The 15,211-nt window shown below is 42.6% G+C and overlaps 1 protein-coding gene across 1 annotated transcript in view; it reads right to left on the bottom strand.

The window, feature by feature from the left end:
* Positions 1-11,678, bottom strand: part of MAP7 (microtubule-associated protein 7) — a 208,320-nt gene extending 196,642 nt beyond the window's left edge. Inside the window, exon 1 of the mRNA XM_006834714.1 lies at positions 11,546-11,678. Within this exon, the coding sequence (XP_006834777.1) occupies positions 11,546-11,678 (133 nt within the window). The remainder of the gene's footprint in view (positions 1-11,545) is intronic.
* Positions 11,679-15,211: the final 3,533 nt, after the last annotated feature.

The raw sequence follows: 15,211 nt of genomic DNA, 5'->3' as shown, positions 1-15,211 counted from the left end.
GGAAGGTGACATCGGTACATCACTCCTAACTCATGGAAGGTGACATGGGCACACCACTCCTAACTCATGGAAGGTGACATGGGTACACCACTCCTAACTCATGGAAGGTGGCAGCTGCTGCTTAGTTCCAGCTGATTGCTGCCATGGAAAACAGCAGCAGATTATAGTCACATCCAAGTTTTCAAGGGAAACTGAGGTCTAGATTATTATTAAAAACTCTTGGTTTCTAAATGTTGACTCAGTTTTTTAAAAGTTCAGGAGCCAAATAAACATACCTGTAGACCAAGCATAGCCCAGAGATCCCAGTTAAGACCTCAGTTTTAAGTGAAGCAATACCACTGCGAGGTTTTAAAATACAAGTGACATGGGCTGAACTTCACATCTGAAGGACTTTCTGGCATGTTATACCTTTGTGGTATGATATGGAAGAAAGACTGAAAAAAGCAGGTCTGAAACCAGGAAAACCATTTGCCTAATGAGTTGTTGTTGTTGTGAAGTGCCATCGAGTCAGTTCTGACACATAGCGACCCTGTACAGGGTTTCCGAGGAGTGGCTGGTGAGCTTGAACCACCAACCTTGCAGATCAATCTGACTTTGCAGTCCAGAGCATTAACCCACAGCGCCACACCAGGACTCTATCTATAATCAGTCTAATGAGTTTTTATTTAGTTTTTCATCCTTTGAGGGTGATGCTAATTTTTACAAAATCAATTCAAAGCTACTTAGAGTTCAGTCTCATGTGTAAATTGAGATTGGGAGCTAGCCATCTACCAGGTTTTGTATAAGGTCAATGAGCTGAGTGTACAACGGCCATTAGACAAGAGACTATGGTATAATGGTCGTACTTTCCCACAAACATAGAGCCTCTAAAAAGGACTACACCCACTCCCCACTTATCAACACGGCATCATGTGAGGAGGACGACTGGAAGTTAGCCTCAGAGCCCAGACCCTCAGAACTGCTGTGTCCCTGGTGCCAGTATGCTCTGGACCCCAACACCTGCAGTCAGGACTGGTGCTCAAGTGACCCTGAGGCCTGGTGGCTACACTAAAGGCACAGTTGGTGGTTCTGGGGCTTAGGCACCCTGCAGGGGTCAAGACAGTCAGTGTGGACTGCTTGCCTGTGTCCAGGCCCACTCTGCTGCCCCTCAAGCTGGGGAGGAACCACAGGAATGGGAAATGCACTGCTCGTCCTAGAGGGTTTAGGATCTGAAGCCGCGAACCTGGAGACTAATAGCTGCCCAGGCCAGTCACAGAAAAGGAAGGGGTGGCTGGCGTCTGCTGCCAACCCCAGGCCACAAATTACCTCCAGTATAGGGTCACTATGACTCGATGTTACTTAACAACAACACCCTTCCTGTTGGAGGACTTGGTCCTTCCAGGGCTCTTGAGTAGAGGAGGAAATCAGACGGAGTCAGCTCTCTCTCACCGCCCTCCTGGGCCCCTGCAGACCATTCGCGGGCACTTCTTGAAAGGGCTCCTTCAAAATCCACTTTCAGCTGCCTCTCTCACACAAAGGTAAGGAGGGGACCTGCAAGAGGCCTTTTGGAGAACTGATTACTCCAGCTCCAAGTCTGAAAGAGCCGGTGCCTTTGCAGCCTGGACACTGGAGCAGGATGCAGGGAGAAAATCCAGGCGAATGCACAGTTAGTCTCAGAAGATTTATTACTACTGTCACAAGTGTGAAAGAAACGTCAGCTTGTCAGACAGTTGATCATGTAAGGAGTAAGTATATTTCTAGGAAACACTGTATGGATGTCCAATCTAAAGGAGGCCTCTCCACCGTCATCCTGCGCTCCTGCCTTCAGGCCTATGTGAACTGGATTCTCAGCCAGGCACCTGGCCTAGGAGTCTACACCACATATTCCCTAGGGTACAGTTTGAAAACTTGAGGTTAATACTTCTATATTCAGCATAGATTCAACATGTCTGCAACTCCATCCTCTGATTTCAGTTTATATTCTTGCATTATTTGTATATGAGAGGTCTTCAAAAAGTTCATGGCAGATTCATTTATGAAAAAAACTATGTCTGAATTTCAACATTTTTTTTTTTTTGCACCAAAATAAACATACTGACTTGTAGTAACATGTGTAAACATGATCTATATTGAGGCACTAAGAAGGATATGGTGTAAGTGTGAAAAGAGCCCCTGTCAGAAAGTAACATGAATTCTGCTAACATTGAAGCAAGAACAAACACCAAATTTAAGGTTAAGTTTGGGTGGAAGAATGGTGAAATCACTGATGCTTTATAAAAAGTTTCTGGGGACAACTCCCCAAAGAAATTGACAGTTTACAATTGGATAACCTGTTTGCAGAAGGGACGAGACAATGCTGAAGGTGAAACCCACAGCAGCAGACCATCCACTCAGATTTTATTATTGTCAATAAAAATTATTTGTGTTCATACCCTAATTGAGAGGACTGCAGAAACAATAGCCAACACTACAGATATCTCAGTTGGTTCAGCTTACACAATAATGACTGAAAAATTGAGTAAACTTTCTTCTCAATGGGTGCCAACACTGTTGTGCTCAGATCAGCTGCAGACAACAGAACTTTGGATAGAAATTGTAAACTAATGGGTCAAGATTCTGAAGCATTTCTTCGAAGAACTGTAACAGGAGATGAAACATGGCATTACCAGTATGATCCTGAAAACAAAAGACAATCAAGACAATGGCTACCAAAAGGTGGAACTTATTCAGTCAAAGCAAAAGCAGACAGGACAAGAGTAAAGGTCAGGGCCCCTCCTATACTGTTGGTGGCACTGTAAAATAGTGCAATCACTATAGAAAATGGTATGGCGCCTCCCCGCCAAATTGGAAATATAAATATTGTATGGCCCAACAATCCTTCTACTTGGTGTATAGCCACAAAAAATAAAGAGCCTTGACATGAATAGATATATGCTTACCAATGTTCATCGCAGCACTAGTCCCAATAGCAAAAAGATGGAGACAACCTAAATGTGTATCAATGAGAGAATGGATAAGCGAACTTTGATACATACACACAGTGAAATACTATGCAAACATTGAAGAATAATGATGAATCTGCAAAATACCTCATAACATGGATGAACCTGACAGACATTTTTTTGAGTAAAATTAGTCACTGGCAAAAGGACAAACACATGAGACCACTGTAGTAAAAAGTCAAGAAAAGGTTTTCTGACCATCAAGAGAAAGAACATGAGTGGAATGTGGGTCCCTATCCAGAGATGGTGGCAGAGATGAGTACATGGAGAGAGAGCAGCTAAGGACTCTAGACTCATGGAAAGAGAAAGGCTGTGTGCTGGCAGCCTGGAGGCAGGCTTGCAGAATGCGACCTTGGTTGTTTAAATGATTATATATTCCTGAGTGTTCTTGTGTCCATCCAAAAAAACCCAGAGAGAATAGAAGCAAATAGTTGAATGATGATGCATGGAGGAAATTGTAACCATTGCAATGAAACTATGAGTGTAAAACTGATGTTCTTCTATGTAAACTATCACTAAATTGAAAATAAAACCTTAAAAAAAAAAGAAAAGAAAAGGTTTTCATGCTAAAAGAAACATTATTTGATGATTACCCGGGGTAGGAGGAAAGGAGGAATAATTCAATGGCTACAGAGTTGTTGTTATTAAGTGCCACTGAGTAGGTTCCAACTCATTGCAACCCTGTAGAGCGTTTCTGAGGTGTGGCTGGGGAAAAGAGCCACTGTCAGAGAGCAACATGAATTCTGCTAACATTGAAACATGAACATCAAATTTATGGTTAAGTTTGGGCGGAAGAATGATGAAATGATTGATACTTTATACAAAACTTATGGGGACAATGCCCTAGGAAATTGTGAGTCCTGGTGTGGTGCTGCAGGTTAATACGCTGGACTTCAAGCTCGGTTTGAACCGCAAGATCAGTGGTTCAAGCTCACCAGCTACTCCTCAGGACCCTATACAGGGTCACAATAAGAGAGTTGCTGTTGTTGTTAAGTGCCATCAACTCGGTTCCAACTCATATCGACCCTGTATAGGGGTTTCTGAGGAGTGGCCGGTGAGTCTGAACCACTGACCCTTGAGGCTTAAACTGACCTTGAGGCTGAGTGATAATCCTATGGTGCCACACCAAATATGTTAATTTGGATGATGGGGAAGACAATATACAACAAGAGAGAGGTTGGCAGAAGAAAGTATGATAAAACACAGGGAGGAGTGCAAAGGTTAAAGGAAATAAAGGTAAACACTTTTATATACACAATTCTGTGATGCCACTGTGGGATAAATCACTAGGCCACAAGGTCAGTTTGAACCACAAGGTTGGTGGTTCAAACCCACCGGGCACTCCTCAGAAAGTCTATACAAGGTCGCTATGAGTTGGGACCAATTTGACGATACACTTAACAACAGTATGGGTAGATGCACAGGCTGAATGTACATAAGAGGGAAAGTTGGAATATATCTACAAATAAATACATAAAGGCCTGAGAAAGGATATCTGTACATGGATATTTATACCTTTGCTGCAAACATATCCAAGAATGTGGCAAAACATCCAGGGGGCAAAATCATGACAATTTCTTAAACATTGCCAAACACCTTGAGGGAATGAGTTGCTGGGCCTGGGGGCTCAGAACCATAGTCTTGGGGGACACCATGATCAACTGGTATAATATAATCCACAAACTCCATGTTCTTTCTACATCCTACTTTGGTGAATTTTGAATGGGATCTTAAAAGCTCATATGCAGCCATCTAAGGTACAACTAATACCAGAAGGATGTTTACCTGTGCTTTATTGACTACGCAAAGGCTTTCGATTGTGAGGATCATGACAAGCTATGTACAACATTGAGAAGTATGAGTATTCCAGAACACTTCATTGTACTTCTGAGAAATCTGTACCTAGACCAAGAAGCAGTTATTCGAACAGAACATGGGAACACTGAATGTTTTAAAATTGGGAAAGGTGTGAGACAGAGTTGTATTCTTTCACCATACTTATTCTACCTGTATACTGAGCAAACAGTACGAGAAGCTGGGTTCTATGAAGAAAAACGTGGCGTCAGGATTGGAGGAAGACTCATTAACAACCTGTGATATGCAGATGAGGACTTGAAACATTTACTTATGAAGATCAAAGAGCACAGCCTTCAATATGGATTACATCTCAATGTCAAGAAAACAAAAATCCTCACCACTGGACCAATAAACAACATTCTTATCAATGGAGAAAAGATTGAAGTTGTCAAGGACTTCATTCTTCTTGGATCAACTATCAACACTCATGGAAGCAGCAGTCAAGAGATCAGACAACGTATTGCATTGGGCAAATCTGCTGCACAGGAACTTTTTAAAGTATTGAAGAGCAGAGATGTCAGCTTGAGGACTAAGGTGTGCCTGACCCAGGCCATGGTGTTTTCAATAGCCTCATATGAATGCGAAAGCTGGATAGTGAATAAGGAAGATCGTAGAAGAATTGATGCCTTTGAGTTGTGGTGTTGGAGGAGAATACTGAAAGTGCCATGGACTGCCAAAAGAACCAATAAATCTGTTTTGGAGGAAGTGCAGCCAGAGTGCTCCTTGGAGGCCAGGATGGCTAAGCTTCGTCTCTCATACTTTGGACATATTGTCCGGAGGAAACAGTCACTGGAGAAGGATGTCATGCTGGGTAAGGCGGAGGGTCAGAGAAAAAGAGGAAGACTCCTAACCAGATGGATTGGCCAGGTGGCATCATTGATGGACTCAAGTGTGGCAGTGGTAGTGAGGTTGGCCCAGGATCGGACATTATTTCGTTCTGCTGTGCATGGGGTCACTATGAGTCGGTTCTGACTCGATGGCACCTGACAACAACAAGGTACAACTATTAGTCTCTCCCATGATGAAGATCAACTACCACAATCTCCAGTATAGGTTGCAACTTAGTGTAAAGAAAACAAAATCCTCACCACTGGACCAATAAATAACATTATGATAAATAGAGAAAAGACTGAAGTCATCAAAGACTTCATTTTGCTTAGATAAACTACCAACACTTATGGAAGCAGCAGTCAAGAAATCAAGTGAAGTATTGCACTTGGCAAATCTGCTGCACAAGACCTCTTTAAAATGTTGAAGAGCAAACATGTCAGTTTGAGGACTAAGGTGAGCCTGTCCCAAGCCATGCTATTTTCAATAGTCTCATATGCATGTGAAAATTGTACAATGAATAAGGAAGACTGTAGATGAATTGATGCATTTAAGTTACGGTGTTGGAGAAGAATATTAAAAATACAGTTGACGACCAGGAGAGTAAACTAATCTGTGTTGGAAGAAGTAGTCAAAATGCTCCTTAGAGGCCAGGATGTTGAGATTTCATCTCTCATACTTTGGACCAGTCCCTGGAGAAGGATATCAAGCTTGGTAAAGTAGAGGGTCAGTAAAGCAGAGGAAGACCCTCAATGTGATGGATTGGCACAGTGTTAATGATTGTGAGGCATGTGCAAGGCCGGGCAGTGTTTCCTTCTGTTGTGCGTAAGGTCACTATGAGTCAGAACCAATTCGACAGTACCTAATAACAACAATAATAATTGAAATGGAACAACACTGACTGTAAAACTGCTGATGTGATCTGTAAAACGCCACCAAATTAACAATAAAAATTTTTTAATTAAAAAAATGACTAAAGGTCATGGCAGCAGTTTTTTGGAATGATCAAGGCATTTTGCTTGTTGACTTTCTGGAGTGCCAGAGAACAATTTTTGTTGCTGTTGTTAAGTGCTGCTGAGTTGGCACCAACTCATAATGACCCTGTGTAGGGTTTCCAAGGACTCCTGGTGTGGCGCTGTAGGATAAGCACTCATCTGCAAGGCTGGTTTTCAATGCAAGTTCGGCAGTTCAAACTCAACAGCAGCTCCTCCGAAACCCTATATACAAGGTCACTGTGAGTCTGAACCGACTCGATAACACTTAACAACAACGACATAGGGTTTCCAAGGAGTGGCTGATGGGTTTGAACTGTTGACCTCGTGATTAGCAGTCCAGTGCTTATCCTACAGTACCGCACCTGGACTCCACTACAGAACAGTCATCTCTTCTATTTTTATGGTATTTTGAGAAAGTTAACCAAAACTTTAGCAGAAATATTCCCAGGAAAGCTTTACCTGAGAATCCTCCACTCTAACAATGTTCCTGATCATTCCTCTCCTCAAAACCAGGTAATTATGCAAGAGTTTCTGTGGGGAGTCCCTGGGCATCTACCTGACAGTTCTGATTTGGTTCCTTCTGACTTCTTATTGTTTCCGAGTTTGAAAAAAAATCTTTAAAGGACAATCTTTTTTCCCCTCCAGTTACTAATGTTCTTTAGAGATAGACTAAATCACTCATATCATTGCATATGAAAGTGCCTTGACCTTGGCAGAGCTTATGCTGAGAAATGAAGTGAATATATATAGTTTATCATTTATTTCCATTTTTAAAGTCTCCTTATATATTTGTTTTCTCAGTGTAATGGTTACGAATCAGGCTGTGAACCTCAAGGTCAGCAGTTCGAAACTACCAGCTGTCCCCGCGCGAGAAAGATGAGGTTTTCTGCTCCCATAAAGATTTACAGCCTCGGAAACTCTGTACAGGGTCGCTATCAGTCGGAACCGACTCCACGGCCTATAACAACAACATAAGACAGTAGATATTTCTGAGAGAAGAAACCATGCCAGTTATCTTTGTATCCCTTCTATAGTGCCCCTGAAGAGTAATTTGTACAAAATGAGTACTGAGCAAATGTTGGTTTAGGAAGAAACTGTCTTATTACTTAATAATCACAATGTGCTTAGCATAAGGCAAGTTTGCCTTGAAAGCTATCCAAGGGCATTTAGTTATTGCAGTACCTAAACAATCTCTTTTAAAGTCGGTTCTGAGGTCAGCATTAATTGAGGCTCAGGGTTCTGAGATTTAACAACAACAGACTAAGCCTTGCTCACTTCAAATGACTACATAAATGTGGCATGTTAACAACAAGGTATGTAAAACATTTACATTCCTATTGATTACATGGAAGAGCAATCACTCCTTCAGAAATTTATCTAGTTTACCAGCAAGCCAAACTACTGTCTCAATCCACCAGATGAGCTAGAAGCCATTAGTTGGGATTCCCAAAGGCAACCGATACATTCTTTCCTATTGAGTTCAACAGCTCGAGTACCTGGATGGGTATATGTTACTCATCATTATACACAGGAGCTCTGGTAGCGTAGTGGTTACGAATCGGGCTGTGAACCTTAAGGTCAGCAGTTTGAAACTACCAGCCGCTCCGCGGGAGAAAGATGAGGCTTTCTACTCCCGTAAAGATTTACACCCTTGGAAACCCTGTACAGGGTCGCTATGGGTCGGAACCAACTCGATGGCACTTCACAACAACAAAATGTGACCTATACAATCCTGCCAGAAGCCTTTAGCTCACTGAATTTGGATAGTAAGCCTCTTCATCCTCTTAATGATGTTTTTTTAAAAAAAAAAAGTACTAAGCATGAAAACCAGGTTTCGACATGGCTGGCTGATGAGACCGTGGAGTGGTTCAAAAAGAAAACAAACATTCTAATTTCTTATCTTAATAGTCACACATAAAAGATAACCTGTATATCATCTTACTACGTTGCTTTGAGATAATAATTTGGAAAATTTGTTGTTGTTGTTGTTAGGTGCCATCGAGTCGGTACCGACTCATAGTGACCTTATGCTCAGCAGAACGAAACATTGCCCGATCCTAGGCCAACCTTACTACTATTGCCATGCTTGAGTCCATCAATGCTGCCACTTGGCCAATCCATCTCGTTGGGGGTCTTCCTCCTTTTCTCGGACCATCACCTTACCAAGCATGATATCCTTCTCTAGTGACTGGTCCCTCCTGACAATATGTATGAAGTATGAGAGATGAAGTTTGGCCATCTTGGCCTCCAAGGAGCACTCTGGCTGCACTTCTTCCTTCACAGATCTGTTGGTTCTATGGGCAGCCCATGGCACTTTCAATATTCTCCTCCAACACCAGAACTCAAAAGCATCAATTCTTCTACGGTCTTCCTTATTCACTGTCCAGCTTTCGCATCCATATGAGGTTATTGAAAATACCATGGCTTGGGTCAAGTGCACCTTAGTCCTCAAGCTGATATCTTTGCTCTTCAACACTTTAAAAAGGTCTTGTGCAGATTTGCCTAAGTGCCCATTAAAAGCTGCAAAAGATGGTACAAGCAACTGATTAAGAATACTATTCAGAGTAGGCAGTAACAGTTACATGGAAAGGCAGATGAAATTGTCAGTGAATCTAGGTTACTATACTATCTTGTAGAGCAGACACCATCTGCTCTGTGATACCTTTCCCAATAACTACAATCATCTCAGGTTTGGACCACATCTGGCAGAAGAATGCAGTGAGGATGAACACAGCAGAAAGGACGCAAACCCAGGTCCCAGTTCTATAGACTACAACTGTGCTGTCCAAGAAGGCAGCCATTAGCCACATGTGGCTATTTAAAGAAGTGAAATTAACTACAACTTAAAAATCAGCTTCTCAGTCGTACTTGTCACATATGGTGAGTGCCTACTGTATTGGGCAGTATAGATATAAAAACCCTTCCAGAAAGTTCTACAGACTAGCACTGGACTAGAAAGTGACATTCCTAAAGTTCAGATAGAACTGTTAAGAAATTTAGACTCAAAGCCAATAGTTCCATTAAGCATCAATAGGGGTAACAATGTTTATCTGCATATTTTATTGAATTTATTAATAAATTAGAGATTTGGGGAGATAAAATTTCTAGACATCTGTATCATCACAGGATTTATTCCCCCTCCACCCCACCCCCAAGCTCTCTCTCTCTTTTGTATAAGGATAGGAAAGAGAGAACATTAGGGAGCCAGGCCCTTTGATTTAGTGTTTCCCCATCCACGGAGCTAGGTAAACCACCAAAACCAAGTGGATTTTAGAAGAACCTACTTTCCTCCCCAACCCCATTCTCACTGACTTCAATTAGCATATTGAAAGACAACCGAGAAAAAAAAAAATCAAGAGAAAGACAGGAAGAATTCAAGAAAATAACTAAGACAAAATGTATGGTTATTCTAAATTACTGTTCCAGGACACCCAAGGAAAAAGTGCCACAAATCAAGAAGAATGCTTCCAAAAATACACTGTGAACACAATTCAACAAAACCATAGTACTTTTCAAAGTTAGCAACCCCTAGGGAGGTGCCAAGTGATTTGCTACTAACAATTTAAAGTACTGAGTTTTCAACAAGAGCCACCCACTCTGGTTGGACCACCTGATTCATGGCAAATAAAAGAATCACATAAGTCACCTTCCATTCATGGCATTGTTAGAATCCTGAGGTCATCTGGTCCTCGGAGAGAGGCCATGCTTGACAGTAAATAAAAATGAACTATAGTAATAAGATCCTACTTACTAGAACTTTCCAGTTCACAATCTTTCAAAAATGAAGTTAAAACATACTTTTACATAAAGTAGACCGTTTCAATGAAACCTTATAAAGCTCAACAAAAATCCAAAAGTACCAGGAAAAAGAAAACCATTAGTGTTCAGACACTGGATGCTATGTAAACCTCCATTCTATCACTGATTAAATATTTGCTTGCTACTTTGCCATGTTACCGCTCTGTACCACACTAAAGAACATTTAATATCTTAGTGACTGAACAATTTGAATGCAAACTCAAATTTAATCAGCACATGAAAACCACAAAACTTATAACCTATCTGTTTAAGAGGAGGCTCGCTTATATACTCTGGAAAACTGAAAATGCAAGAGTTAAAGCCCTTCTTCAGATAAGCATGATGCTGCAGTGGCTGACCAAGTACAGCCCTGGCAGAGCCAGCTCTGAGACAATGCTAAGGACCATGCAGTACACAGACTCAAGAGGCTCGGTCAGCAGCTGCTACATCTCCTCTACCCTATGGGAAGGTGTATCATGAGAATCAGACCTCCCTGTCTATATCCAGCACATTTCAAAGTCCGTGCACATGTTCAGTAGCATAGTCAGTATCAGAAGTTATCAAGCCTCACAGTCCCCTCTCTGGCTCCCTAGCTCTTGCCCTCCACACTCAGCCTCAATGTTTGCTTTCCTCCTCTTCACGCTCTTTGAATTTCAACACAGAGAGGGAGGTGACTTTGGGTCACTTTGTGGATAGCATCCTTTTGGAGGAAACTCCCCTCATTAAAGGAGACAACAATCGTCTTGTACACAGAAGCCAGGTGGGGTATTTCACTTAAACCTTCATAACTCCTATTTCTTCCTCCTGATGAGGACCGGGACGTCAAAACTGCCAAGTGATCATGTAAACATGAATGATCTCTAAGCTAAAAAGGTAGCTTGGGTCAAAAAGGCAGTGACCTGAAATCTACCAAATCTGCAAACACCATTCTTCATTTCAGGCATTCACAACCCCATTGGGTGTATAAACACCCACCAGCAGTTCACACAGCATGCAAGACAAATACAGTTTGTAAAATGTGCTACAGCCAGTGTGGGTTAATGGGGCTGTGTCCAGCTCCAACCACAGGGTAGAGTTCATGCATACCTTTCAGTTTTCTGGAATTTTCAGTCTTTTGCTGTTCATCTTCTTCATTAATGGTGAATAAACCAAGGGGAATTGGCCTTGCATTGGTCTTCTTCAGTTTCTCTTGTCGGATGGTTGTGACTGATCCAGGCATATCGCTTCTACTTGCTTTTTTTTTTAATTATTATATTAAAATTATAAGCTTATGTAATTGCAGCTCCCGGGAAGCTGCTAGTTCCTAAGCTGCCAGTTCATTTGAGTACTTGTAATAGATCCCCTATGGGTAAACAGTGTGCAGACAGCTGACAGATACTACCAGCCACTTGGCAACTGAGGCCCTGCAGTTCCCCCTCACCTAGCAGCAACCCCCCAGCCTCCCCATTCAGCCCCCTCCTACTTACTCCCCACAGGCACACACTTGCACTCTCTCTCTCTCTCTCTCTCTCTCTCTCTCTCTCACTCACTCACTCACACACACACACTTTCCAGAAAAGCCCTGATGGAAGGCACACACATTCTGATGCTCCCTCCACTGCCTAACCTGTTCACTCAGAGTCCAGCTTCTCCTTCCTGCAGCAACACCTTTCCTAATCTGCTTCCTGAGACCACACAGGAAAATATTCAGCACACAACACCAGAGGGGCAAATATGATACGCTGCCTTCATTACCAGTTGCCCTGACAACCCTGACTTCTTCTAATCAAGGAGGTCTGGGAGTGGCTGCCCGGCTGGGCTGAGAGGCGGCAGCCTGCTGCTGGCTGTCGGGATGCAGGTCCTGGGAACTCACCCACTGAGGATTACAGCGTGCAGTGGGCAGCAGCAGTCAGTCCCTCTTCCTCGGAGAGGCAGCTCCCTCTTCCTCTGGGAGGCAGGAGCAACAGGGTGGGAGGAGAAATGGTGTTTTGCTTGCACCAGCAGCAAAGAATGTCTCAGTAGTGAGAAAGGGCTCAAGGCAGGCAGATTTTTTCTTCTGTGTTTGGCCAAGTTTTCTGCCATAGCCCTGTCTGAATGGAGGCATGGCTGGTGCCCACTCTGTACTCAGTGTTCCCGACGTTCCTATGACGTTCCTAGAAGCCCAGCGCCTGGAAGCCCACAGCTTTGACAGCACATGTCACGAGGAATACAAGTGTTGTGTACCAGTGACCCTCCAGTGAAGACAGGCAAGATAGGGCTGTACCTGTTCAGGAAACTGCCATCAGCCCCCACTGCCCCGGGCACACACTCACCAATCCCCAACACTTGACCCAATTTTACTTGTTTTTTGGACTGTTTTCTCCCAAGAACACAGTCATGTGATTACTGTTTTCTCATAAAATCAGCTTTCCCACTTTAAAATCCTTGCTACATTCCCTCTTCTTCAAGTTGCTTAAAATTTAAATTTAGATTACATGGCATTAAAAAAGACCGACTGCCAAATGTTCAAAAAATTCTGTTTTGATGATCTCTACTAAGTTTAACAAAATTATTGCTGAGCAAGGTAAAGCTACAGTTAAAGTGATCATTTCCCCACCTCCCAAGTCAAAAGAAAAGTGAGCCGACAATATTTTATAGGTGGTGTTACAGGTTAGTGTGATGGGCTACAAAGTCTGTTTAAACTGTACGGTTGGCAGTTCAAGCTTACCAGCTGCTCCTTAGAAACCCTGTATAGGGGCACTACGGGTTAGAACCAACTCAACTGCACTTAACAACAACAACAACCAGGGGAAATGGAAAACGTACTTAAGATTGGCTTTTTTCCCTTTACATTTTGTTACTGAGAATATGTACGGCAAAACTCACACCAATTCAACGGTTTCTCCATGACCAATTTAGCGGCACTGATGGCATTCTTCAAGCTGTGCAGCCTCTCTCACGCTCCCGTTCATCCTCCACTACAGAAACTCGCAGCCACCTAAGGTTCCTATCTAATCTTTCAAGTTGCTGCTGTCAATCTGATCCTGGATAGAAAGCTCTCCAAAGAGTATAATGATTTAGGTAGGCTTTTTTTAAAAGTAGCTACACTAAACTACGGTTCAGTTTTAAGGATGCTTTCAGGGGATATTTTTGGCATAAGGCATTAAAGATTATGTCAGGGCAATAGTTTCAGGGGATCGTCCACACTCCAAGGCTCTAAAAAGACTGAAGTCCAAGATAATTTGAAATTCTGTTGTGCATTTCCCTCCTTTTGATCAGGATTCGTCTATGAACTCTTAGAACAAAATGCTCAGTAATGGTATCCAGGCACCATCTAGTTCTTCTGGTCTCATAGCAAAAGCAGCAAGTTGTTCATGGAAGCGATTAGCTACACATTCCACATCCTTCTCTTCCTGCCAAGACTGCTTTTTAAAAAGCAGAATTAGAGCTGAAATTGAAATGAATCTGCAAAAGATGTATTTTTGTTACCTTCAAAGATGGCCTAAATGGCTGCAATGCTTTATGGGAGAAATACAACAGCAGGACAAAAGCTCCTAAGGGTTTAACTTACTTAGGTTAAGATTTCAAACTTCACAAATGTGTCTCTCTTGAAGCCCCCAGAGCAAGTGAGCCCTTCAGCAGCACCTCTGGGCACCGAGACTGCCAGGGACACCAGAACTGAGTGCTCCTTCCTGAGGTCTAGCTGATCAATAGTCCTCCTCTTCCGCTAATGTCACTACGACATTCCCCACGCCAAAGATGCGACTGTTTACTCTCTAACCTGAAGGGTCCTGTGAAGAATTTCAACTTGCATCCAAGTGCAGACATTCCCAAATGGGCTGTTTTTTTGTTTTGTTTTGTTTTTAACAGAAGCACATGCTGTGATTATGCTTAAAATCATTTACTGGTAGACATGAGAACCTAGCCAAAGGAGGCCCCAAATCACTGCTATCACACAACCCACAAGGCAGTGTAGTAAAGTTAAAAAACGAGGAGTAGCCATGATTTTAGAACATGCTCAGCTTTAAGTCAGATGCTGTGCTAGGTACTTTAGATATGCTGCCTTTGCTAGTTGTCATAACCCTGCCTAAGAGAAGAGTTATTACCATCTGACATAGCAAATAATCAAAGAGGTTTAAAAATTTGCCCACAAACAAGAGAGAAACCCTGAGGTTAGCAGCCCAATTTGTAACCACTACGCTACCAGGAAGGGAGATTATTGTTGTTGTTATGTGCCATGGAGTCGGTTCCAACTCATAGTGATCCTACACAGGGTTTCCGAGGCTGTAAATCTTTATGGGAAGAGAAAGCCTCATCTTTCTCCCGCGGAACAGCTGGGAGTTTCAAACAGCCGACCTTGCGGTTCGCAGCTCGATTCGTAACTAGTACGCTACCAGAGTTCCTAGGAAGGGAGATAGGAGACCTTATTTAAATATCACCAAAAGGAAAATGCCTACAACTCTAAATTCCTGAACTCTTCTCTAGCCTAGTAAGCATTTTCAATTAGCTGGGAAATGTCCATGTAAGTCACCTGCAGACACTAAACCTTAACTCCGTCCCCATGGGAACTGGGGCATGTACACCAATGTTACCGACTAAATTGTGTCCCCAAAAAATATGTATTGGAAAGGTGCTTGCGTGCTGCAGATGGTCTGTGTGCAGCTGGAAACCAAAAGGATGGTAATTCAGACCCACCCAGTTACCACAGAAGAACCGGACCTGCGATGGGCTTCTGTAAAGTTTATAGCCAAGTCTACTCTGTAGCCAATGAGGCTTCTCCGAAATGAACACATT

Source organism: Chrysochloris asiatica, unplaced genomic scaffold (genome assembly GCF_000296735.1).
Source record: "Chrysochloris asiatica unplaced genomic scaffold, ChrAsi1.0 scaffold00013, whole genome shotgun sequence".
Taxonomy (NCBI): domain Eukaryota; kingdom Metazoa; phylum Chordata; class Mammalia; order Afrosoricida; family Chrysochloridae; genus Chrysochloris; species Chrysochloris asiatica.
This window is presented reverse-complemented; position numbering and strand designations above follow the sequence as displayed.